This window comes from Dreissena polymorpha, chromosome 14, assembly GCF_020536995.1.
Source record: "Dreissena polymorpha isolate Duluth1 chromosome 14, UMN_Dpol_1.0, whole genome shotgun sequence".
NCBI lineage: Eukaryota > Metazoa > Mollusca > Bivalvia > Myida > Dreissenidae > Dreissena > Dreissena polymorpha.
In genome coordinates, this window is record NC_068368.1 from 26198141 (window position 1) to 26225415 (window position 27275).

The following is a 27275-nucleotide window of genomic DNA, read 5'->3' on the forward strand; positions in this document are numbered from 1 at the left end:
AATACTATTCATGTTAGTCTAATCTCTATAATCATTTTTGTTCACGAAATAACCTATGTTTCTTCCAAGATCGAGCTGTTTTAAACCGTTCTTAACAAATCACATTTGTGACAACGAATCACAACACATATTCATTTGGATAAACCCATTTAAACTTTCTAACCTGAAAACACATTTGCTATGATTGGTGGCTGATTGAGATTTGAATGTTTCCATTCAAAGTATTGTACAATTGATCACTTGCTGTTTTAAGCTAAAATCAAGGTTTCACTGCAAGGAGCTACACTGTCGACAAACGAATCAGTATGGGAAGATTGGGCTATAGGAAGAGCAATCGATGGACGAACTGGTCGACCTGAAGACTGTAAATGTTGTACCGCCATTTTAAGGCCGACCAGGCTCCGATTAAATCTACCCCGAACATATTTTGTGAAGGAAGTTGTACTTATGGGGCGTACCGACGGAGGTAGTAGATTCTTTAACATATAAGTATATGTATTTTCTTTTGTTGCTTTGTTTATGTTATTAAACATAAACACATCTTAATACAAGGAGTTTAAAAAGAATGTTATGTAGTGTGCAACGAAGTAATATCAGACATTTAAAGCGCCTGTGCAATTTAAAATATAATATTACTTTTAATTGTAAACTATGATTGAAAATAAGGCTGCTTAAATTTCAGTTATCCTTCAGTTTATAAATATTACACTGTTTGGTGGAAATGCGGACAGTCACATGGTCCAACAACGGGCCACGAGTGTTACTTATACCAGACGAACCTACGAGATAAGTCCTCCACAAGCTATGCAAGCAATAGTAGTGGTTGGTCAACAGGGACTAGATAATTATATGACAATATGTGAAATAGACGTTTACCGACAAGAAGGTAAAGCATCAAGAACCTTTCACTCGTTTATATTAGTTGATTTAACGTGCAATAATACAAGCATTGTTTTTATTATTTTGCAGTTAAGCTTTAAAGTCAACAATTAGTTGGGTTTAATAAGTGTGGAGTATTATAAGTATCAACGAAACTAATTATGAATGCAACGGTAAAACAACATGCCATAAAATTTGCATTTTTATAGATTGCATGAATGGTACCTATGGCCCTTATTGTGAGCAAAGATGTCATTGTCTGGAAGGACCTTGTGACCTTATAATTGGTACCTGTGGGTCAGGGTGTCAGGCTGGCTGGTCAGGAGCCGCGTGCAATCAAAGTAAACTATGTATTTATTGTCCATTTCTTTGATGCAAGTATTTGAACGGGTAATAAGTATTTGAATCGGGGAATATTATTATTCAATCAGCACATGTTTTTTAACTGCTTCAGATTTGGTCTACTATGAAAACATACTAAATTTGTATGTTTTGAACACATTTCTTTATTAGCTGTTCATACTAGACAAGTAGAGACAATATACTTCACGAGCTGCACAAAATATTTGTATGTTTGAACAAATAATAATCCAAAGGATAAACATAATTTGCATCGGAAACTTCAACGCGCAACGGTTGTGTATTTAAATGTATCGCGGTTCGCTGTGTGTTAACGGGAATGGTCAAATCTAAAAAAAGACCAGAACGTGTTGTGCAATGATATCAACAGTATGGTGTCGACGTATTACAATTAATTTACGTTATTTTTACACGTATTACTATGTACGGTAGATCTCACATGCTTTAAGTCAACTTAATTTCCAAATATGTCAATGAATGTCTTACTTTTATGAACATCACACTATGTCTTTTTTATGACGACCATTAATCACATAACCAATTAATATACATAAACATTATACAGAACCAGTGCTTTTAAATGATGGTTTAATCTTGGTTTAAATGAATTTATATAAAAATAGTTGGTAACTATGTTATCAGGTTTTATGAGCATATACACACATAAAGTTATTATGTTTAAAGTAATTTCTATAAATATATATTTTACATTTATGTAATACGTAAAGTAGCATGCTTTAAGTTGACCTTGCCGAAATTGTGTTCTGCAACGGCTTCCACTTACTATTTTATTTTTATTCGACCATTACATGTAAGCATGCAATCGTGGATGAGTAATTAAGTAAAGCATACAATTGAATTCATTTCAAAAAATACAATCGTTTTACGTCGCAGATTTCTTTAACGCGACTGAGGCCTATTTGGTGAACAAGTTGTTTACGCATGAATAGTGTTCACATGTCATCATAAAAGACGCACATCAGATTAGAAAATTAGTTCGTGTGCTTATTTATTAACGCACAAATATGGCATGCTTCAACCGTCTATTATATTTCACAACAATATAAGGATTTAAGACTTAATTTAATCTTTATAATGTTTTCGAGTAAACCGTTCAAATTAATTACATTATTTTTGAAAATTATGTATCGTTTACGTTACACACACTTAAATTAACAGTCTGCGACAACGGATGGTACGGCCTGGACTGTCGGACCAAATGTGGTCGTTGTCTTAACAACGTTGCTTGTAAAAAGACTTCCGGTGAGTGTCCAACCGGATGTGTTGCAGGGTATAAAGGTTTTCAGTGCATAGAGGGTATGTGTTATTTTCTAACTCTATTACTGCCATTGGCTATGTATTGAATACTGTACACGTTGTACATTCTTTGCGATTTAGTATTTCATTGTTTTAAACGGTTTTTATCCAATGTTTAAACCGAATGTTTAAAGAATGATTATATGAAAATCACAGTAAGTTTAACATAAAAGATACGTGATAAAAACGTTATATATTTATATGTTATTAATGATTACTAACCATCCAAACACATTGTTTTCCTAATTTATACTGCTGATGATAAAAGCACGAATGAAAATTGCTAATTGAATCTTTACATGTTGTTCTTGACTATTCATTTAACAGAATGTGACAATGGATATCATGGTCTTGGATGTCAGAACAAGTGTGGTTATTGTCAGAACAAGGTGGCCTGTAACACGAGTTCCGGCGTCTGCCCAGATGAATGTGAACCCGGATATAAAGGGACGATGTGCACCGACGGTAAATTATAAACATTTATATGTGTATAATTTGTGCGAACGTCTCCATATACACATGCAGTCGTCACATGTTAGATTATGACACTTAATTGTTTGAACAAATAGAAACAAATCAATACCATTCACGAATAATGTGTGTATATTAAATTCTGTTAATGTAGGACGTCCACAATTATCAGTGTTAATTTATGAAGATCGGTATAGTACATATATGAAAGGGCACGGTTCGAATGTGTTTATTATCTCTTGAATAAAATAACCAAAAGTATTTGTTTCACTAGAAAAACCTTGTAGCAGTATATCAATATACAAATCAATTATGAAATCAAACAAGACCGTGTAGTTTCTTGAACGACAATCCTGAGAATATATTAATAATTACAACTGTATGAGCCCTACTACACACTACATTTAGACACGTTTTAGCTTAGGAGAGCAAGCAGTGTTCATGGTAAGATTTTGTGATCGCCATACTTTGTGCGTCGTCCGTCGTACATATTTATTTTCATTTAAGAAAACGCGTGTTTCCACTGAAGAAGTCACGTTTGTATTTCACCCACCATTAAAACTGAGTCAGAACATTGTAAAATATATGTGCCGAGTTCAAAATGGTTCCGTTCGGTTAAACAACATGACCGTACGGGGCGGGCAGTTTACCTAAATAACTATAATTTAACCTTGTTAACATGCAAGAGACACATTTACTTCAAATCTTTATAAAGATTGGTAACTCACTTTTTGAGTTGAACAATGGTTCCGGCCTGATACAAATCATGGCCGCTAGAGAGCCAGGCAATTGTTCGTATATGGCGATAGAAAACACATTTATTGTCAAATTTTCATGAAACTTGGTCTGATTATTTATTTTAATGATATCTCAGAATTAAAACATGTTTTCTGTTCTTTACAAATAAGTCCGCGAAGGAGCGGGGCAGTGTCCTTAATAGGAATAAACTGAAAGCTTCTTAAGTGTGTTGAAGTCACAGATTTAGTTCAATCTTCACACAATCTGCCAAGAAGATGTTTATTTATAATATATCGGCAAGTTCAAAATGTGTAACGTAAGTAAACATAAAACCTTTCCGTCATGCGGCGCGAAAGTTTTCCAAATACGGCTATATTTAAACCGTATAAACACTCTATATAAGCTTTTTCGCTAAATGTCTTGTATTAGTTTACGTCCATGTGATATGTTAGTTTAGCTGTTTATTTTGTCTATTTGCCAAGTGTAAACACATGTTTATGTTATATCTCTCTATGAATGATTTTTATTAAAGTGACATGATACTGTAATGTTGAAGTTGTTTTAATTATGATGATAATGACGATAATGAGCATGCTGCTGCTGCTGATGATGATGATGACGATGAGGACGGTGATGATGATGATGATGATGATGATAATGATGATGGTGATGATGACGATGATGATCATTGAAGAAGAAGAAGTTAATGATGCTGATGCTTCGGATGCTGCTATTCTGATATTCCCAAACATTAAAACAGACGACCATCTTTCTGGAAAATATGATGGATAAACGCCGTATGCAAAAATGAATGCTACACCGCACATCTCCGGCCAAAAAACACTAATAATTGTAAAGTTTGTAATATTTTTCTAAGTACCCCCCATCATTGTCCATATTTCAGCAATCATGCTTGGCAAATCCCTTTTGTTAATATAACCGGAAGTTTATCATTTACTTAATATATTATTGCTTTGTTATATTGCCCTTATTGTATATTTTGTATACTTGGGTGAAAAATAAACGTTTTGTTCGGTTCTGTTCTGCTGCAACTGATGATGATGATGGATGTGATGGTGATATTTATCGTGATGGTAATTGTGAAGATGATGATGATGATGATGATGATGATGATGATGATGATGATGATGATGATGATGCCGATGGCGATGACGATGACGATGATGATGATGATGACGATGATGACGATGATGATGATGATGATGATGATGATGATGATGATGATGATGATGATGATGATGATGATGATGATGATGATGAAGATGATGATGATGATGATGATGACAATTATGATGATGATTACAATGACGATGACGATGACGATGATGATGATGATGATGATGATGATGATGATGATGATGATGATGTGATGATGATGATGATAATGATGATGATGATGATGATGATGATGATGATGATGATGATGATGATGATGATGATGATGATGATGATGATGATGATAACGATGATGATGATGATGATGATGATGATGATGATGATGATGATGATGATGATGATGATGATGATGATGATGATGATGATGACGATGATGATGATGATGATGATGATGATGATGATGATGATGATGATGAATGTTACCAATACAAATATTATCCAAGAAGTCGCATACAGCTTAATCTATTTAAAGAACAACAACTGTTACTCGCGAATCCTACTTGACCTTTTAGTCTGATCTATATGTATTATGTCAAGAGCTGAATCCAATGTACCCACTTAATCTTGAAATATTCGTAAGTGGACCATTTACTATTGCAGCTTCTTGTTCAAGAGCAATAACCTGTGCTATCTTCTGGCTAACTGATTTGTTCAACTAAAGTTGTCCCCCCTAAAGTAATATAATGTGTAATATGAACGCATGCATGATTGTGTGTTAGATATGTTATCAACTTTTACAAGTTTGTCATAATTATGTGCTTATAAATTAACTAAAATGTTTCAATAAGTACTTTTATTCAACGCTGTGGCAGCTGATCACGATAACACATTTGTCTATATGTCTTTATATTATCACATAAGTACCACAAGTTGTTTGCTCGATTGTGAGGTAATTTTGCGTGTGTGCTTGTCTCATCCAATTACATTAGTTTCATTTACAGGACATACACCAATTTACTTTAGTAACTTAATCATGATAGACAAATGTTATGTATCTTCAACTTATTATTAATTGTTATTAAAATGTGATAAATAAGTATACCATAAATTCTATATTTAAATCATAATTATGTTTTCTTTTCATACAAAATTATTCTAGCTAGCACATGCATGAAATGTAGAATGTTAATAACCTCAGTGATGTTTATTTTATTATAAATTTTCATTTTGTAATAATCGATAAGAAGATAGAAAAAATACCTTTTTCATTGGTGCTGCAATATATAATCCTCACTTATTTTCTGCAAACGCGCTTGTTTATAAACCATCGAAAGGTAACACCAATGGTATTTGAATACGTAGTTAATATGTTAAATCAGCGATGATTTTATTGAAAATGTTTTCACATAGCCTGCGACAACGGATGGTACGGCCAGGGCTGTCTTACCCGATGTGGTCAATGTCTGAACAACGCTGCCTGTAATAAGACTGCCGGTATGTGTCCAGATGGATGTGCTGCAGGATACAAAGGTTCTCTCTGCATTGATGGTATGCTTCATTTCCAGTTCTTATTGACAGTATTCTCACTTAAAATATTAAATAATAATTGACACTTTATAAATTACGTTTTACAAAATATATTTTCGTTTCAAACGTGTACGACTCGACGATATTATTCTTTACGTTTTATTAAACAGAATGCGAAAACGAACGGTATGGTCTTGCATGTGAGAAAATGTGTGGTCATTGTAAAAACAAGGTGTCATGTAACAAACTGTCCGGCGTATGCTCTGGGGAATGTGAACACGGATATAACGGGACGATGTGCATGGAAGGTAAAATGCAACTTTCTATATATAACAATTCATCATAGTAATATTGTTAGAAAATTATTGAAATTAACACGACGCTGAATTGTTTGCATTATTAACAGCATTAACGATACCGTTCAATAATAATCAGTTAATAAAACTCTCTGATAATTAATGCAGATCTGTTTACAAGATATATGTAATGTAATTCATTAAAGTGAGGTAACGATTCCCCTGCTGAAACGACGGCTTGTATAAAGCTTTATACATTTACATGCTTAACGGTTGCTTTCGCAAACAATTAAGCATATTTTCGTGAAAGCTTATTTCAGATTATTGAACAACAATACTTATATGATCTTAAATATACGAGTGGCCAGGTTGCATTATCGTAGTAATTACTGAATATGAGAACATAGCAATCAAGTGCAACCGCTCTGGCGCTGGCAATCTTCTTAATATTTTGATGTCGAGAGTTGAGTGTGAAACTGTTCTATCTCTCAAGCCTTATCATTATATATACAATTGTTTCATGCTGAACACGAAGTTAAAATCATTGTTAAACGCACTGCAGTATCCATTTTCATATCCTATACTTCTTAAACATAGAACGTCGGTTGAATTACATATTAATGTAAATGTGAAAACTTAACTGTTTGTAGATTGCATGTTTTCTACTTTAAAAAGTTTCAGGCCTACCAGCTGAAATATTATTTATTAAAATAAATTGGCCGCTTACACAGGTCAGCTAAGGTGAAAAGCTGGGTTTGAATGCTACGCCGAAAAAAGATGAAATGATTGTTAATACAATAATTTTAACGAAAAAACTGTGTCAAAGCTACGTACTTTAATTTGATAATGCTAATTTCCAATATACTTGTTCGCTGTTTTGCTTTTAACAACGAACACAATCTGTTCTTAGAACTAATACATACAAAGACTTGGTATTCACTCTTCCAGAATGTGATGTCGGTTTCTTTGGAGACAATTGTTCAGCAGTATGTGGCGAATGTAGTGGCGCGTGTCATCATATAGACGGCATATGTTCACAAGGCTGTAAGAAAGGCTTTGCTGGCGATCTTTGTATGACACAACGTAAGGAAGGCACTTCCGTTATTTCAGTTTTCTTTAATCAATATTCTGTACAAAATATCTTTTGCAACGCAATCAGTCATTAAATGAAACTAATGTTCACAATTAGGTCAAAACATTGAACATCTGGTTTCAGTGATTCAGTCTGAGCTCACCGGACCAGCTGTTGGTGGTTCGGTTGGGGGTATTGTTCTAATCGCAATCATAATTGTATCGATGATCGCAATTAAAAGAAGGCGTTCAACACCAACAAAAAGGTGATTTACGTTTTGCAATTGTGATTCAATTAAACATTTTGTCATGTGTTGTATATTATGCACTCTTGATAGATATTCACTGAGGACTGGACTTCAATATGAAATCACAATTATTGTTTTCAGCTTACAACTGTAAACTGTTCTTTTCAGACACCAGTTCGATGGCATTCCTGTTGCAATTCAGAATGACACAGATTCTAGTAAGTTGTCCGTTTTGTAAACATAATAAACATTTGTACATGTGCATGTTTGTTCCTCAAGCATATGTCATATACACACATGTTTGAATAATTGTCTGAATGTGCAGACATCGACCAAACGCCGACAACATCAAAGACTAAACCTCTGAAAGGCCCAAATGGAGCCATTTCAGACGCAGTGTATGCAAACACAGGGTATCCAGAAGAAGACGGCCTTTACTTCAACAGCGAACCACTTCATAGACAACGTAAGCGTACTGAAATACGTCTCATTGCTGTCGATAAACTGCGAGAGTTCGTACGAGACAACTACCAGAACGAAAAACTCTTCAAGCAAGAATTCGACGTAAGTATTACACGACTTGGCAAAAGTTATGCTAATGCAATGTTGTTTTTAATGCAGTCTGCAATATTGACCGTGCATTTAGTAAGTTAAATATCGATAATGTTTTTTTTCCAAATTATTAAATATATATACACATACATAAATCTTAATTTCAAATGTAAGCAATCACTTTGAAAAAATGTCATTTCAGCAAAATGTAGCATAAACTAATTATTGACACCAATACCAATGGTTAAAATCTATTTTAATATTATTAAATCTATCGTTTTCGTTTTGATAAATACTTTAAACAGAAAATACCACATGGTCTTCAACATCCGACGATTGTGGCATCCGCAGCCACAGGCAAAAACAGATACAAGGAGGTGTATGCATGTAAGTTAGATATCAGCAGGATAAAAAAACAAAGACACTTTAAATATATGCAGTATTAAATAATATGGCATTCTTATTCAAGTGCTATACATTGTTAATAATTAATGTATTTCGTTTACACAAAATGAATTATGTTTTTATTATATAACTGTAACATGCTTTTATATAAGCGTTTTAATAATAATTATAATAATAATAATAATAATAATTATTATTATTATTATGATTATAATAATAAATAAAATAATAATTAGTAATACATTAATATTAATAATTCCTGTATTATTATTTAAACAAATCATATTCTTATTTTTCTTCTTCTTCTTCTTCTTGTTCTTTTTGTAATTGTTATTAATATAAATTAAATAATAATTATTAATTATATTATACATGATTATAATAATATTTATAATTACAATATTGTATTTAATTGTATGACACTTTTACAGAATAACATTTTTATAATAATGATCTAACCATCGTTGAAAAACCTAACTATATTGCCCAAATTTAAAGCTCGAAGTTTTTTCACGAAATAGTTTTTAAGAAATATAATTGGATCACGTGTTTGTCCTTGCAGACGACCATTCTCGAGTGATTCTCACAAGAATCGCCGATGAACCACATTCCGACTACATCAACGCCTGCCATGTCGATGTACGCGAGACAGTTATGGTTGATAATGAAGAGCTTATATAGTGCATTATACATATTTAATGAGTATACATTTGTTAAATATATTTGCTTACAAATAGTATGACATTGAAACAAACAATATAAAGCCGAGTTATATGACAAAAGCCAAAACATGTATTCACTATTTTAAGAAAGTTAGCAGCGTTGTATAATTGAGATTAAGTATGAACCATCACTCGTAGTATTTTGTGGTGTCAAACATGTGTATGAAAGATGAATATCATACCAAAAAATGTGTTATTGATCTTACGTATTATTATTAAATTACTTATTATCATTGATATAATATATAGTATCAGCCTGTGTATATGTTTTGTGTAGGGCTACACGGAAGAAAAAAAGTATATTGCGTCTCAAGGTAACACTGTTTCTACACATGCATTTAAAAATTATATGTTCATGTCAACGGATCGCGTAAATAACTAATGATTGTACGTGTATATGTTTCAATAAAAAATAAAAGTCGATTACAACTATCGGGGGATAAATTTGCTAGTAATAAATGTTGCGCAGTTGATCAATTTCCTAAACAATTAATGACAATAAAGCAACGGATCATTGCACCATATACTACCAGACGGAAATGCTTTGTTAATGTGCCCGTATGCTTTGAATAATGCCTTACACTTCCATGCCTTCAGGTCCGGTCAATCCAATGGTAGGCGATTTTTGGAGAATGGTGTGGGAACAAGACGTCTGTATTATTGTTATGGTTACGAGACTCGTTGAAGAAGGAAAGGTGCGTTTACAAATGTCTGTTTCTGACTTCGAAGTCAGGGACGTGTACTCGAGAATTCTATGGATAAAATTCGGTCAATTGTTGCGTAAAAGACATGAACATCCAAATACATGTCGTTTTGTCTTTTATTATTTCAATCATTGGTTATTTTGAGCATAAAATAAAAATAATAATGTAATATATGATGCACATTAACACAAAAGTAATCACGAGGCACGTCAATCTTTGTTTATAAAAGGTCAAAATTATTGCGAATTAAATAAAATAAAGATTGAATCATGAATTTAAATTAGAAAAGCAATTATTACATATGTTAATTTACGTTAGGGATATGGCCTTTAAAAATTTGTGAAATGTTCATAAAGCAAGTAATATTTAATTATCACTGAATTTAGTGCAACATAAATCATAACACACCTGTAGTAAAACTACATAAACTATGAAAAACTCGAGCAATATTATTGTGTAATCATTGTTTATATAAACTTGCGAATTTCAGATGAAATGTTTGAAATACTGGGGCGAATGCAAACCGATAATACACGGTTACTTTGTGGTCACACTTTCAGAAGAAAAAGAATATTCAGGTTATACAATTCGAACGATTACTGTGCATGAAAAGGTTTGTTTTGATTCTTGTAATTCCATTTTCAAATCTTAAATATAGCATGCGCATCGAGTAAATATTGTTCCGGAGGCGTAACGATATTTCTATTGCGAAGGTTATTTGTATAATGTCTTATGGGAAATAAAGATGTACTAAAAGTCTATAAATGAGCAATCAATTGCAGGATAAACCACATGTTTGTCGCAACGTGACCCAGTTTCATTACACTACTTGGCCAGATAAAAGCGTGCCAACCAGCAGCACAAGCCTCGTTCAATTCTGGAGAAAGATTAGGTGTCAAAAGAGAACCGCCAAACAACCATGGCTGATACATTGCAGGTAAAATAAGAAGTAGCTCTTTCGTATTTCAGACTGTTGTTTAGTGTGTGCGATGGGAATCATTTATATTGCTTTACATTAAAGGCTCTATAAAGGTGAAGATACGTAATTATTTACAGATTTTTAATTATTTTTTTCATATTTTATTTATAAAGGTTATCAAAAAACAATATATATATGCTATTGGACATAATAATAAAAAAATGAGCAATACAATTTGTTTTGAGCTCAAAATAAAGTGTCCTCCAAGTCAATTGTGTTTACAAACAATCAGTTTATTTACATCGCTGTTTACTCGCAAAAGAGAAAGTGAAAGTGACTCAGGTCACCAAAAATATAACGATGACTTTTAACGTTTCCCGGTATCACTCACAAAGTAGGTCTCTTCTAAATGTTTAAAACGTTTGTAGTGGTCTAATAAGTTACTTTCTGCTGGTAAAAAGTTGTTAAAATAGAATAAAAATTGAATTTTCTTTCGGCTTTTTTTAGCATATGTCAACGCTCTGAGGCTACACATCACGTTAGTTGCAAAAATGTAAACATTTCTTCCAATTACGAAACGGGTTGATCTTCCATAATTCTTGACAACGTTGTACCTAAGCTGTGTTATTAGCAGTTTTTATGCAAGAATAACTGAAATCCGGTAAAAATTAGACCAGTTGATATGCATAATAATTGGATTTGTGACCTTTATAGAGCCTTTAAGACGTTGTATGTGAAACACACATCTTCGTAACACCAATGGTTTCGATTTCGTTTCTTGACTATATCTGATGTATCTTTTACCCTCCTTGCCCGTTTTGGGTACACGTCGGGTTAGATGTTTATTTGGGAGAAAACAAAGACGTCTATTGATCTGTAGGGCAACAGTTCTATATTCAAATCGTTTGTATTTAAAATTCGAATACACACATATAAAGAAAATATTTGCAAAGATATCTTGTTCAACAGTGTTCACAATATATATTTGCAATAGCATACTTAATTAAGCAAAAATCTACAACTTTATTAACCTTAACATGCTGAGCAATTTCACAAATCCTATACCATAACACGAATTCGAAAAATGGCATCGGTTAAAAATGGATTGGTTTGATTACTTATTGGATTAGGAATTGAGTAACGATTGTGTTTGTTTCTGCTGTCAGCGCTGGTGTTGGGCGCACCGGGACCTTCATTGCAATGGACTATCTCTACGATCAGGGAAAGGAGACCGGGAACATTGATATCCCACAGTGTGTCACCAACCTGCGCGCTCAAAGGGTCAACACTGTGCAGACCTCCGTAAGTGTATCAAGCCGATACGTACTTTCATTATACCTGAAGATTGAACACTTGTTCAAATCTTTGTTGTTGTTTTCACAAAGAAAACACTCCTAAAAATGTATTTATTATACAGTTATTTTCCAAATAAAAGCGGCATCGTATTGCATAGAAAAAGAAAAACATACGTCAAGACCGCGGAAGATGTTCATTGTACACCGTTATTTAGTATAAAAGCGATAACATAGTATTTCATTGAAACATAATTGTCAAGATCGGCCATCATTCCAGAGTCAGTACCGATTTCTGTACAAGCTGATGGTTGAAATGTTGGTACTGCCATCCCAACCCGTGACTCCCGAGCAGCTAAGTGGAGAGAATATGGGTCTCAAAGAACAGTATTTAGTAAGTTTGATTACAGGGAATCAAATAACTCCGCGCGTTTGATTATGACATCTTGATACTGTCGCATTAAAGTTACTTTTCATGAGTTGTAGGACAAATTAACTATAAATTTTGAAATTCTCAACTGCACAACATGTGTTTTCAAAACATATTAAAATACATAAACGTTCCTGTGAAAACATGTGAAAGCAAAACCATCAGTGCAAACTAAAAGATGTAACAACGATAATACGCATCAATAATAATATTAATGTGAGCCTTTCATTAATTTAATATCTAAAAATCGAAACATTTATCAGGATTTAGTCTCCGAGGAGTCACTGTTTCCAGACGATAACACGTACAAATCGGCCACAAGCAATGAGAATCAGTCGAAAAATAGATCAATGGACATCCTGGCTGGTATGAATAATAATACGTAGCCTTATATATACACTAGATTGCTCTAGTGGTTTTGTATTTTTTTGTATTGATGTGGATTAAATGTGTTCATTGACAAATTGTTTAAATTCAGCATGTTTGTTGAAGAGTATGTTGGGTAAAAGGCAGTGCCATAATTACAATACAATTACATTTAAACAAACAGTAAATTGGTTTTACATTGTGCATACGACCTAATGTGATGTATGTGCTTCTTAAATTTACATGACATCGTAATTAATTTTCAGCTGATAATTATCGCCCATATTTGTCATCCTATATTCCGAACACGACCGATTACATCAATGCTGTGATAATGCCAGTGAGTGCTAAATCAACTGTATTTTACATTTAATATTATCTTCTTGAATATTGTTTTTAATTTTATCAGTTGCAATTGTATACATCTTTGCACTTAAATAACTATGATAGTATTCGTCAAACATGGCAAGTACGAATGTTGTTCTAATGTTTATTGACTACGATTTGTTATGATTTGAATTTGGTCTGTCAATATTTAAAGACAGTATTTTGTATACTTTAAAATAATATCAATATTTAACATATTTATATGTATTTTATACATATGTACTTTAAAGCCGCTGTCTTGTTCTTAGTTCACTTGTCTTAATTTTATTTTTTATGGACGTTTGCAAAGGAATTTGTTTAAAGATTAACTATAGTTGACTATGTTTCATGGTACTAGATTTTGTCTTTTTTGTCTTGTTTGCCGATGAATCAATGTTGAAAATAAGAAATTCAAATATATTTAATATTGATTATAATTGCTGTCACCATCATTATCTTGAACAGTCATCATCCGTATCCGTATCAGTATAATATGCTTCAAACGTTTCCCAAATCATTTTGTTGGCATTATACAAGATAAAAAACACTGTTTAGTTAAATATGCAAGTTGCAATGAATACTAAAAGCATAAAAATCATTAATAAACCATGGTTAACCAATTTACTAAATATGTTTTTATAAACCACATGGTCTATGCTACATTTAATTGTAAACTATAAGACCATGAAAAGTGATTAATCCTGGTCTTAAAAATCATGATCAATCGTTAGTCGACAGGCTCTATAAGGCGATTAACCACATTGCCAAAAACATGTTTGACAAGTTCACTAATTTATTGTAACAAACTGCCTATGACAGTTGTCATGTTATGGGTTCTGCTTATATGCCCAGTTTATTATGTGTTATATGACATTCATGTACATTCTTATGTGTACTTGGAAACTGATCTGAAATATTAAAATAACACATATTAAGTAATAGGTACACATAGTAAATGACATCAATCGATTAAGCACGATGGTTTAAAGACCATACTTAACCATGGTCACCTAGGCGATAGTAGATAGCGTCATGAAACATGATGGGCAAGGGCAATTTTTAAATCCACAACGGTCTGCAACAATGTTTACATGTGTTGACTGTGTCTATTTCACAAAAAGTCATAAGTTCGTTTCTTATTTTTCTGTGCTGCAAATATGAATTTGGACATGTTTTACCGCATTAAATAAAAACGCTTAGAAACATTAAATACTAATCCTCTATTTGCTTCAGAGTGTCAAGCTGCCGACAAGATTCATCATCACACAATCTCCTCTAGAACACAGTTTTGTGGACTTCTGTAGACTGATATGTGAAAAGGAAATTGAACTGATTATTTCCTTTGATGTGAGTCCATGTCTGCGGTGAACGTATGGGCTGTATGATGCACTTTAAACCCGATTAAAAACGGGTGGAACTCATTGCTATCACTTCATTATGCCCATTGAAAGATGTGGGGTAATGGAAGCAACTTAAAAATACTTTTAAAAAACTGCAGTCTATTACAAATATGTTTGTACTTTGGTTCTATAATTAAACTACAGAAAGATAAGCAGACAATCTATTCTTGTTTTCCATGTACCACAGGATCCTTTCTTGCAACGGTAAATTTAAAGCAAAACGGTTTAAACATTTAAATAAAGCATGCCGAACGCCATGCGTATAGAGGATGTGTAATGTATTTGCAGGAAGAAAAATGTCTTCCAGACGAAAACGAAACAAAGTCGATGTCTGGTATAAGATTGACTGGTGTATCTTGTGAACCGAAAGACGGACCAGACTTTTATACAAGATCGTTTGTCCTAAATCTTAAACAAAAGGTAATCTTTGTCCCAATTAAATAAACAGTTGGCAATTTATATAACTCAATAATACTTGTTTAAGTATATTTTAATTGTGTATTGCTAGCTAAGGGTGTACGTGTTGAAGGCAGGACAACACAGTCATTTGATGTCGAACTAGAATCAAATTGGTCTATTTCGTTACACGATTTTGGGGCGAAGTATATACAATCAACATCTAATTTAGTTTGAAGTTCTAAAGAATCTTTGAAGCATTTATAGCTCATCTATTTGTTGAAAAAAATATGGGCTATTGTCATCACCTGTGCGTCGGCGTCGGCGTCTGCGTCGGCGTCCGCGTCGGCGTCGGCGTCTTCGTCGGCGTCCGATTATTTTTGTTTTTAGGTCCACTTTTCTCATAAAGTATCAAAGCTTTTGCATTCAAACTTGGTACACTTACTTGCTATCATAAGGGGACTTGGCAGGCAGCATAAGATAACTCTATCAGGATTTTTGAAAGACTTATGTGCCCTTTTTATACTTCGAAAATTAAAAATTTGGCTAAGTTTTGTGTTTAGGTCCATTTGATTCATAAAGTATCAAAGCTATTTATTTAATACTTGCACAACTTACTAACTATCATAGGGGGACTGTGTAGGCAAATTATGGCTCCTTTATACTTATAAAATTGAAAATTTTGTGTTTTGGTCATTTTTACTCCTCAAGTATCATAACTATTGCTTTCAGACTTAGAACATGCGCTAACTATTATAAGGGGACTATAAGGACAAGTCGCATCGCTCTGGTTGGCATTTTGACGGAATTATGACCCTTTTTTGACTTAGTAACTTTGAATATTTGGTAAAATTTTGTGTTGAGATCCTCTTTACGTCCAAAGTATCAAGCTTTCAAACTTTAAATACTTTCATAGTATCACGATGGTACTGTACCCCCCCCCCCCCTGTCAACCCCCACCTCCACCCTCAACCCCCCACCCCTCCCAAAACATTTTTGTTTGAAAAATGGTTTAATAAACACAAATATTTATTTTTATTTCTTAAATTTTGAAGGACCGTCCAAACAACCACCCCAGAATTCCCCCCTTCCCCCGAAAACATAAATATTTGTGTGTATTTATTTTTCTTATTTTGGAAGATAATGTAATAAATGGCCACACGCCCACACTATAAACCCCTCTCCACCCCACACCTCTCTCCGTTTTGATTGAAGTATTGAGGTAGGTCCCTTTATCTTTAAAAAATAAAAATAGATGAGCGGTCTGCACCCGCTAGGCGGTGCTCTTGTTAACGTTTTAATGTCACTGTGCGAATAGTATGCAATACTCAGAGGTCAAGGTTATGGATATAGAACAAAAATTATATTATAATTACTAATCAAATGCCTACAATTTGATCATTCGTTCTGGTATACACTTTTGACGTTATGTAAGCTGTAAGTCTCCTGTTCAATTACGTTCATCCGCTCATTCGTCTTTCTGTCAGCCAAAAAAAAAATACTTCAACAACACGTAAAACATTATCGTTACACTTGGAAATAATATTTAAAGTGAAAATGGAATAATTGGAGAGACCCGTTATTACTGCAGATGTAAAATCTCAGGTGGCTGTTACAAAACCATAAGTACACTAAGTAACTCAATTTCTTGGAATGAACATAAGACATAATCATGAAATTCTTTATGAACGCGCAAATAGCACTTTGCCTACAGTACTAAAAACTGCTGGTCACTAATTCATTTACGAATTCATTCGTCTGGAAAATTGAAAAAAAAACACACGTAATATTGCTAAACTAAAGACGTAGTCAGATAAAGTGCTATTTCCAATTGTTTTAGATTGTTCAGTGTTTGTCGTACTGTTTTATGACCCCTGTCTCCAAGAAATAATGCTAAGCAGTGTGGACTTTACAGACACACAGGTTTTCACAGATAGTGTACACAGGCTGGTCGCAAACGATGGAACTGCCCCAGAGTCCTCGATCGTTTATGGATCTGTTGCGCCACGTACGAAATGTTGCCAGAAGTGAAGCCCCCATCCTAGTCCAATGCCTGTAAGTTATTTAACGTACCCATGTATACACATTTAAGCCGAGCCTTACACTGTTTTACATTATGTATAAAATGAACATGTATTTGTTTATTTCATATAGTGTATCTGTTGTAATAAATGCTATTACATTTTATAATAATAATAATTAATGATGATGAATAATTGTTAAGCTGTTACTCTGCATTCGTACCATACTCATTTCACATACTCAATATGAGACCTGTATTCCCTACTTCCTTTAGTTTAAACCTATTTATTTTAGCTCGATTGCGTCGAAAGCCTTAGGCTTATATAAACGCTCTCGAGTCCGTTTCCTGGGCCTAGAACCAGTACTTGGTGTCTTTGGGGGAGATTTAAAGAACGCTCCCGCGGTGGGGATCGAACCCGTGACCTCCCGGTCGCAAGGCGGACACCATATCCATTACACCACGGCGACCTTTTGCTGATACACGGCGACCTACTTCCTTTGGGAAAGTGTCAAAAACGAATCACCTGAGACTTTGTTATTAACAATTGTGATGTATTTTTCTATCTCTATTTAAACATGATCAATATATATCGACTTCTAGCACACGAAAACATCCATTTTCTTTACATGTTATTTACACTGTTTACATAAAACCAATGTACTGGGCTTGGGGAGTAATTTATTTCTTAAATACAATAGTATGTCAGTTTGCATGAATCCAGTTCACACACATATACTGCTGAAATTCTGCATAACTTCATACAAGGATTATGTGTAATGTAATTTATGTATTGTTTAGAATTTTCTTTCATATATTGTATTGATATTCCTACTGTTATTCTCATATTTATGATATTTAATGTGCAGCTTTAAAATAGTACTAAGGTTTTTTTTGCATACTGGAAATAGTTATAAGTGAACCGAGAATATAACAATCAATCATTACGAGAGGTAAATTGGTTGATGTGATATATACGGACCGTGCTCTTTGAAATGAGGGTTTAATGCATGTACGAAAAGTTCCGTCCAAGATTAGAATGTGCAGTCCGCACAGGCTAATCATGGACGACACTGACCGCTTGTGTGATATTTGTCGTTTAAAGAAAGTCTATTTTAAGCAAACACGACACTTTACGCACGTGCATAAAATCTCTTTTTTTCACACAGAACGACCCATATATAGTTATGAACTAATCATGAAACGTTTTTACATATCATGTTTAAATAGTAATGGCGCCGACAAAAGCGGTCTGTTCGTGGTCACATGGACGCTTCTGGAACATGTGGAGAGTGATGGTGAGGTCAGCATACCACGTGTCGTCAGGCACATGAGGCTGAGGCGAAAACAGATTATACCAACCTTCGTACGTTGTGACGCGTATTTTAGTACACATACTACACGCACTCAAAGTTTCGTATTTAGATACTTTGTGTAATAAAGATCATTTAAAATTGTTACCCGATCACTGACAGATTGACAGGACGGATGAGACCCCATATGACTTGCCCCGTAATTGTTAGTTTAGAAATGAACTAAATCGTTAGACTACTTCGCATTCGCAACTGTTTTGTAGATATATTTTGGCATATTCAGACGAGTCAGTATATTTTTCGGTTGTAAAATGATTTAAAGTAAAACAATGTGTATGTTATAGGACCAGTTCAAGTTTTGTGCAGACTGCATTGCGCTGGATGATGCGAACACATACGCAAACTTTCAGAAAGTGTCGTCATAGTTATAACATGAAAATGAAAGCATGTGTTGGATGTTTCTATACTGAACACGGATATGTCATTTGTGCGTTCGCAAATGTAAAATATATCGCACGCAGAGCAAGAAATACCGTAGGTACAGAAACAGATGCTTAATTGTTAAATGGTGTAGCAATATTTGTTATTGTATTATATTTGTCTTACGTGTAATTGTTTGTAATATTTGTTTATGTGTAACCACAAAGTGTACAGCAATTATGTATTTGTTAATGATTTAGTTAAAACATTATTTTTCTATATATTTACTTTTCCATTAATTTTATTATTTTATTATGCTTACTTATGAAATAAACATATTTTTGGCTTTTGTTATCAATATGTCAACATACAACATGCAGATGAAATGAAAGGACCAGTGTTGCAAACAAATCTAAGCGATTGAATGGTGCACGGTGTTTACTCGTGTTGGGCATATTCAAACAAATTAAAACTGTTTCGTGTTTCATGATCTGCTTGGTTCGTTCATTTTACGAAATATCTTGTTAAAATAGTGTTAATATCAAAAGGTTTTATATATGTTTCAATCTTTGTCTTTTACAAGTAAGTTGCCATTACAATACTGTTGGTCGACATTTTATGCTCATTTATGCATGCGACTAATAGTCTTAACAATACATAGGCCTTGCATAACTATGATAGAAACAATATTCTCGAGTTGGTAAGCTCTCTTATTGAGTTACGAACATTCGAGTGGCATTAACAATATGCAATAATAATCATCTTCGTTTAGTTTGTAAAAATGCAAGCGTAACACATGAAATAAGCGACATCCGAAGAAATTACTAAGTAGAATTATAATTATTATTACATCGAACATTCAGTAATGATGATTTCGTCTAATTTGCAACTGTCAGAATGTTTTTACGTTAAAGACAAAAAAAAATAAAGTATTGAGTATTTGACCCTTTTGATTATTTGAGAGTTGGTTACACAGTTATGCATCATTTCTGTTATAAAAATATTTGTGTTTGATATAAAGTTACGCTCCAATATTAGAAGGATATAACGATTTTAAACGTTTCACCATATAAATCAACATATGAACTTGTAGGTCGTTTATCGAAAGACACAACTATTGGTTTACTTATATTGAGTGTAAGTTTGTATGTATTACACTTGTTTTTCCATGTCAATTTATATTATTGGACTTATGTGGAAGAAATTCAAATATGACGTGATAATTGGCGTAAGATAACAATATTGTTATATCCGTAATCGTTATGGTCCCGTCAATATTAGAGTTAATATTTAAAATAATAACTTGAACGAACATTATAGACAGGTTGCTTGTGCACTGGTCGGCTAATTTTACGCCAGGGTATGAATATATGTATTCAGATGTTGTATTCTTTAATCTGACCGCGGATTTAAATGATGAATACCGTGCTTTACGTTCGAAAAAAAAATGTAGAGCTTTTTTGTTTGAAAATTAATTTTTGCCTTGGAAGTAATCGATATAGTCATATCATGAAGCATAATCAATACAATTAAAATGTTATATAAGATCAAAGTTGTAAACCTTTTTTTTTAATGAATGGTAAACATAATTGGTCATTATCGGTGTGTGGTGTATTGATGGTATGTTCACGAATTTCATTATATATAATATGTTAAGAATCACGTTCGTTAAGGTCATTAAAATGATTGAGCATTTCTTTCAGTTTTATTGATCTGTATTTTAATAGGTTTATTTACAATTGAAGTGTTTTCCAAAACTTGTTTTTTTTTCGTGAAATCCTACATAGGCATTTGCTTCCAATAATCGTATTGCTTTTCCACAAATAGCATTGTATGTTTTTCTTAAACGTATTCATTTTTGCCTGTTTGTGTTGGATGTATTCTTGTACAATAGATGTATGTGGGTTTCGGAAAGTTCTTATTGCTGTTTTGCAAGTCTTATCAGACATTTCTTTATTTTGTTGATGCTTTTGTGTATTGTTAATTAATTGTAATACTTTGCAAAATACATAAACACTTTTTTTCATATTGGTATTGCGTGAACATGTCAATTAGATGTTTAAATACTTATACATTTTATCTATTGATACATACATTTTCCTTTTATTATCATTATAAAATACTATTTTGTATCTATGTTGATTTGTCTCTTGTATGCTATGTACTTTTAACATTGTTTATCGAGAGAAAATTAAACTACATTGCAGCATGATCCGATAATTTGTTCCTTCCAAGTATTTCAAATCCATGAATGAATTTCCCATTAAACGTTTCTTAGCGAAGTGTTATTACCCACCCTATATCCGCTCAAACCTCCGTTAAAAATGGTATGATCGATTTATTTGCGAATATGGGATTAATTCTCGGCCCTGGCGCTAAAAATATGGTTCATTTTAATGTGAATGAACTTTGTTATTATCCTCCTAATGTTTATTTTATCTTTAAATATCGGATAACAAACAATTTCTTTAATATAATGCGTATATAATTAAAGTAAATCATAAGACGCAATATTGTTCTATTTTAGACTTAATTTCTTCGAATAAATGACATCTGGATATCTTGAGACTTTTGACTTACTTGGTAGAATTTATGCACAACCAAAACCTGTTCTATCTCATTTAAATAATAAGCCCAAATCTTTGTACGTTTACAATCAATGCTTTATATTTCAATACGCTTGTATAATAAATATAAAAACACTCTTGTCGCCCATTTTCAACTTCATAACATGTATGTCCATAAATGTATGTACTTTCAGAGTTATTTATATTTAATGTATAAACTATTTGTTTTGCTCTATGTTTTCCTAACAAAACATTATCGAATTGATTAATATATTCTAGAAGATCAATGTAATTGAATATGTAATTGAATTTTCTCACATGTCATTTTACATTTTATGATAATACTTTTAACTTCCCAGTGTTTTTATTTCACGACAGCAACCGTTTTGTTCTTTCAATAGAAGCTTAGAACCGACCAATATGGTTGATAAACACGCTGTCCGTTCTGTGTCAACCATGATTTTCTGGATTTGTCGCTTGTCGAGTGTACCGTTGGTTTGCTGCATTCCAACACGTTGATGCATCGCCCTGAATTCCTGGTTTCTTTCACTTGAGGTGTTGCTTACGCGCGAACGCTAACGAGCTCTCGGTCGGGGTTATGATGAAAAATCGTTTCCCCATGCTCCCCATAGAGTGTTTCATGAAATCTATCGAGTTCGAGGTTCTTTTCAATTCGACAGGCATATCCAAATACTGTTTTAATAACTTCCGATCAATTCTCTGCATTTGATAAACTTGATGCCATGGAATAATGTGTTGTCTTTTAGTGTGGAGAAGTCTTATATGCCATTTCGTTCGTCGATCAGAGTCGAATTTATTTGGTTGTTTTGGATGACATTGTCAAACTTGTATTCTGTTCAGTTATGCAGTTTGAACCATTTTCCATAAGTGTACTTGTACGTCTTTTTTTCTAATATGTATGGGTTTAATTTATATACTTTTCGAGTTTATTAATTATGGATACGTGCGGTAAGTTTCGTCCCTAGATACGCCTGTACGGTCCATACAGGACGACACTTTCCACATAAAATGGAATTTTGCTAGGAAGATATTTCCTTTTAACGAAAACTACAATAAAAGTAAAAATTGTCCTGATTATCCTACAAGGAATTCACAGGCCAAGTGTGAGGTTGAGCGCTCTAAAACCGACGCAAACCCCAAATGCTTTGCATTGACCGTTTCAAGGCGGTGACTCCAGCTTTATTCTTATATGTGTGTATGTTGTTTTGTATTGTGCTGTTTCATACTGATTTGGCAATTGGTCACTTGCCTTAAATGAAGGACCAACTAAGTGTATATAATGAGAATGCAATACTGCTCCAGCAGCTGGAGTTTCACTTCTTTATATTATCTTGGAAAACACTTTTCGCACATGTTTTTATCTCGTTTTCCTAGAACGATGTTAAATGTGGTCTCCTTTGATCTACATGCAGACTCGGGTTGTATTGAATACATTTGAAAATGTGAAAGATGCATTCCGATTTGATACACATAAGTGATTAATGTGAAATACCCAATTGACACAGAACAGGCGTTCACATAAGCACCATTTTAAAAAGTATAAGTGTGTCGCGTCGTGAAATAACCTGCATTATTGACAAAAAATCGATTTTTCATTTTTATATTAAATGCAAGTTCTTGTGTTGGAAATGATGTATAACACTCTTTATTTCAATTTTCAAAAGTTTATGAGTACCGTTGATGTACACTTGGTGGCCTATTATTATATTAAGACCATTCATCAAACGACACTCAATATTTCAACATCAACGAAACAGTTTAAATCTACGAGTTTAAAAATGTACATACAATATATCAGATGTAATTGAATAGGGAACAATTTGTGATTTTAACATACATTTCGTTCAGTTTTGGATTATTATGCATGATATGAGATGCTAGCTACCTGCTGCTAATCCCTCATATTTCAAAGACGCTTATTCCACACCTTTTGAATTTCGTACTGGTGGTATAGCGATAAAGAAACTTTACTTAATCTAAATACATTATTGAAAGGACGTTGTAATAGAGATTATTCAGGAGTATGTCTAAATTGATAAACAATATCGCTTCTGAAAGGTCTGCCATTCATTATATTCAATTTTAAACTTAAAGTAACATAAATACTCAAAATCAGCGAATATTTCGTTAAATATATCGTACAATATAGATAACCCATAAAAATCATTGTTCCTTATAGCAATAGCAAGACTTTCAACGCTAGATGTGGTATGGTAACTATGCTGTCTACGAAAAGACGCCAGTTACCAAGTCCAAACATTCCGTGTTATTCTTTTATTTTACAGATGTTAAGACAGTCGTGTATGTGGTAAATTACTGAAACATACAAAGAAAGAGAATCACATAATCTTGGCAATACAACAATTATTTTCCAGTATGCACAGAACACCTCATAAACAAGTAAACAAACTCTTTCTACGAAATACCCGAATATCAATCCAAAATACAACAATAATTTCAACATTCTTTTAGGAAATAAGATTTTAATCTTATACAAATTGAACACAAAAATGTTATAATATGTAAAATACTCACGCCATGGGTTTTAGCATCAAGATGAATGAGAGATTTAAACCAAAAATGTCTTAACGTAACATGTCGATTGTAATTACCGGAAAACTGAAAAATTCTATTTACGCCTAATAAATTTAAGTGAAGAAAAATAACCAACAAGAAAACCGATGTACTAAATCGACTATGAGACTGGTTTCCAGCTTGAGGCTGGGGGCATCACACTCCCCGCCTGATATAACAAATATCACCAAAAAATTATGAATCATTAAGTATCACAAAGAAAAATTAATACTTAAGTCTCAAATTAAACAAACATACCTTAATACAATAGAAAACAAAATGACCCACATACATTGTGTCATCATAATACAATTCAATTCAATATTGTAGTTAACAATATGTACACTATGCTGGAATTTATTTTCCTATACAAGAGTCTTACGCATTGCATAACAAAATCGTGTGTATAAATCTTCTAAACTATGTTCATGTCAATCAACAACACAGGTTATTCGGACCTGTTAGACAATGAAAAGTTACTGTTACTAATTACAGAAGTTTAAACCAATTTTATCATTTTGACAATAGGCCGAGTATAAAAGGATTTCTTTCCATTTTTTGACACTACAACCTCCACTGTACGAATCCGATCGTCAGCGCTTGGAAAAACCCTAGTTATGCGAGCTAATGGCCATCTATTTCGAACCAATTCCTGATCCTTCAAAAGAACAATGTCCCCAACATTTACAGGATTTTCTTCAATATTCCACTTAATTCTCTTCTGTAAAGTGTGCAAATAATCACGGCTCCAGCGAACCCAGAATTGATCAGCCAAAAACTGGACTTTCTTCCATTGATCCCTGTACAAATCCTTGAGATCTAAATTACCAACAAACTGTTCATCACCTTGGAGTTTCTGAGTAAGAAGTGCAGCTGGAGAAAGAACACTTGGATCATCTACATCGCTTGACACAGGCACGATAGGGCGAGCATTTATGATAGCCATAACTTCTGCCATAACTGTAACCAAAACATCATGTGTGAGATGTCCACAACCTGTAAGCATAGAATCAAGAATTCTACGTGCGACACCAATCATTCTTTCCCACGAACCACCAAAATGTGAACTATATGGTGGGTTAAACAACCAGACACAACCTGAATGATATAGAAAACTCTTAGTTTTTTCATCTTCAACATTGATAACGTCAATTTTAGCAGCATCTGTAGAACCAACGAAATTTGTTCCACGATTCGAACGAAAAACCATTACTTTTCCCCTAATGGCAATAAATCGTCTGAGAGCATTTATGAAAGCAGATGCTGACATTTCTTCAATTACTTCAATGTGTACGGCCCTGATTGTTAAACACGTAAAAAGAACTGCCCATCGTTTTGATAATGCTTGTCCACCTCTAGGCCGTCTAGCAACCACCTGCCACGGGCCAAATACATCTACTCCTACATATGAGAATGAAGCTGCTTGGGTTACCCTTTCTTTAGGCAAATCTGACATTTTTTGACATTCGAACTGACCTCGGAGTTTTTTGCACTTGACACAATTGAAAATAATGCTTGCAACCACACGCTTGCAACCAATCAACCAGTAGCCGCTCGACCTAATAGCTCTGTGAAATGACGGCCCTGATGATGTACAGCCTGATGACAATGAAAGACAATGAGCTTACTAACATGATGCCAACCAGGTAGTATAATAGGGTGTTTTTCAATTTCAGGGAGATAACCTCTACCTAAACGACCGCCAACTCTCAACAGGCCACCATCTAGGAAAAGGTCTAATGACAGGATAGAGCTATTCTTGTCAAGAGATTGATTGTTGCTAAGACACTCAAACTCTCTGGGGTATACTTCAAGTTGCACTTGTCTCAAAATGAACCTCTCAGTTTCTTCCTTAGATTGCGCAGAACTGCAAATATGCCAGCCACTACACTGTAGACGTTCATGGTAAGAAATGGCCACATGTCTGAGAACACTAACTGCACCAACCAACCTCTTCCATGAAGAGAAATTCTCAAAACTGTTTGTTCCTAACTGTGAAGTTTCACGAACACTTAAATGTAACACTTTAGCTTGAGATCGAACCTCATTGTCATGATCTGGACTCAAAAGTGGAAAGAACTCTGGTATATCAACCACAATTTCCTTTAAAAATGTGGGACCCTCAAGCCATGTACTACTTCTTAACTGCTGAGGGTTAGCACCACGACTTCCAATGTCAGCAGGATTGATGCACGATTGAACATAGCACCATTGTGTGGGGATACTAGATTGTCTAATCCTGTTTACTCTATTACAGACATACGTGTAAAAACGTCTGGACTGATTATTAATATAACCAAGAACAATTCTACTATCAGTGTAAAAGGTGGTTTTGAAAACAGAGACATCTAACTTATCAGTGACTGTATCTGCTAACTCTACTGCCAAAACAGCAGCACAAAGTTCCAACCTAGGAATGGTGTGTCCGCTCGTAGGGGCCAGTTTCGACTTCCCTAATACAAAGCTTACATGTTTGACACCTTCACTTACTCCTACTAAATATGCTACTGCGGAAACAGCTGTCTCCGATGCATCTGAAAAAACATGTAACTCTAAGTGTTTCAAACAGTTCATGGAAACCTTGAAATAGGGTCTGGATATTGTTATTACACTAAGGTCATCCAGCGAGTTCCTCCAAGTTAAAAATCTTAATTCAATGTCAGGGTCAATGGGATCGTCCCAAGATTTACCAGAAATCACCAATTGTCTCAGAATGACCTTTCCAAGGAAAACAAATGGTGCCAAAAAGCCTAGTGGATCAAAT

At 33.8% G+C, this 27275-nt stretch overlaps 2 protein-coding genes across 2 annotated transcripts; both read left to right on the forward strand.

The window, feature by feature from the left end:
• Positions 1-257: 257 nt before the first annotated feature.
• LOC127857238 (receptor-type tyrosine-protein phosphatase T-like) lies at positions 258-15168 on the forward strand. The gene is made up of 22 exons (XM_052393655.1): positions 258-466; positions 683-886; positions 1089-1220; positions 2419-2556; positions 2884-3021; positions 6313-6450; positions 6600-6737; positions 7674-7808; positions 7942-8062; positions 8213-8262; positions 8370-8608; positions 8902-8983; positions 9564-9640; positions 10001-10037; positions 10321-10418; positions 10918-11040; positions 11210-11364; positions 12513-12648; positions 12919-13032; positions 13332-13434; positions 13701-13774; positions 15034-15168. The coding sequence occupies exons 1-22, from the start codon at positions 448-450 to the stop codon at positions 15166-15168; spliced, it is 2586 nt and encodes an 861-aa protein (XP_052249615.1). The 5' UTR covers positions 258-447.
• Positions 15169-15491: 323 nt separating this feature from the next.
• Positions 15492-20859, forward strand: LOC127858731 (tyrosine-protein phosphatase non-receptor type 7-like). The gene is made up of 4 exons (XM_052395972.1): positions 15492-15620; positions 17512-17651; positions 18847-18982; positions 19274-20859. The coding sequence occupies exons 1-4, from the start codon at positions 15528-15530 to the stop codon at positions 19352-19354; spliced, it is 450 nt and encodes a 149-aa protein (XP_052251932.1). The 5' UTR covers positions 15492-15527; the 3' UTR covers positions 19355-20859.
• Positions 20860-27275: the final 6416 nt, after the last annotated feature.

Bases quoted from the DNA above. Each gene is read 5' to 3' on its own strand.
- LOC127857238 (XM_052393655.1), top strand. The intron at 887-1,088 runs GTAAAGCATCAA...GCATTTTTATAG, and splicing joins AGACGTTTACCGACAAGAAG to ATTGCATGAATGGTACCTAT. The intron at 10,038-10,320 runs GTAACACTGTTT...CCATGCCTTCAG, and splicing joins AAAGTATATTGCGTCTCAAG to GTCCGGTCAATCCAATGGTA.
- LOC127858731 (XM_052395972.1), top strand. From the start codon at position 15,528: ATGTCTGGTATAAGATTGACTGGTGTATCTTGTGAACCGAAAGACGGA. The intron at 17,652-18,846 runs GTAAGTTATTTA...ATGTTTAAATAG, and splicing joins CCCATCCTAGTCCAATGCCT to TAATGGCGCCGACAAAAGCG. The intron at 18,983-19,273 runs GTACGTTGTGAC...TGTATGTTATAG, and splicing joins AACAGATTATACCAACCTTC to GACCAGTTCAAGTTTTGTGC.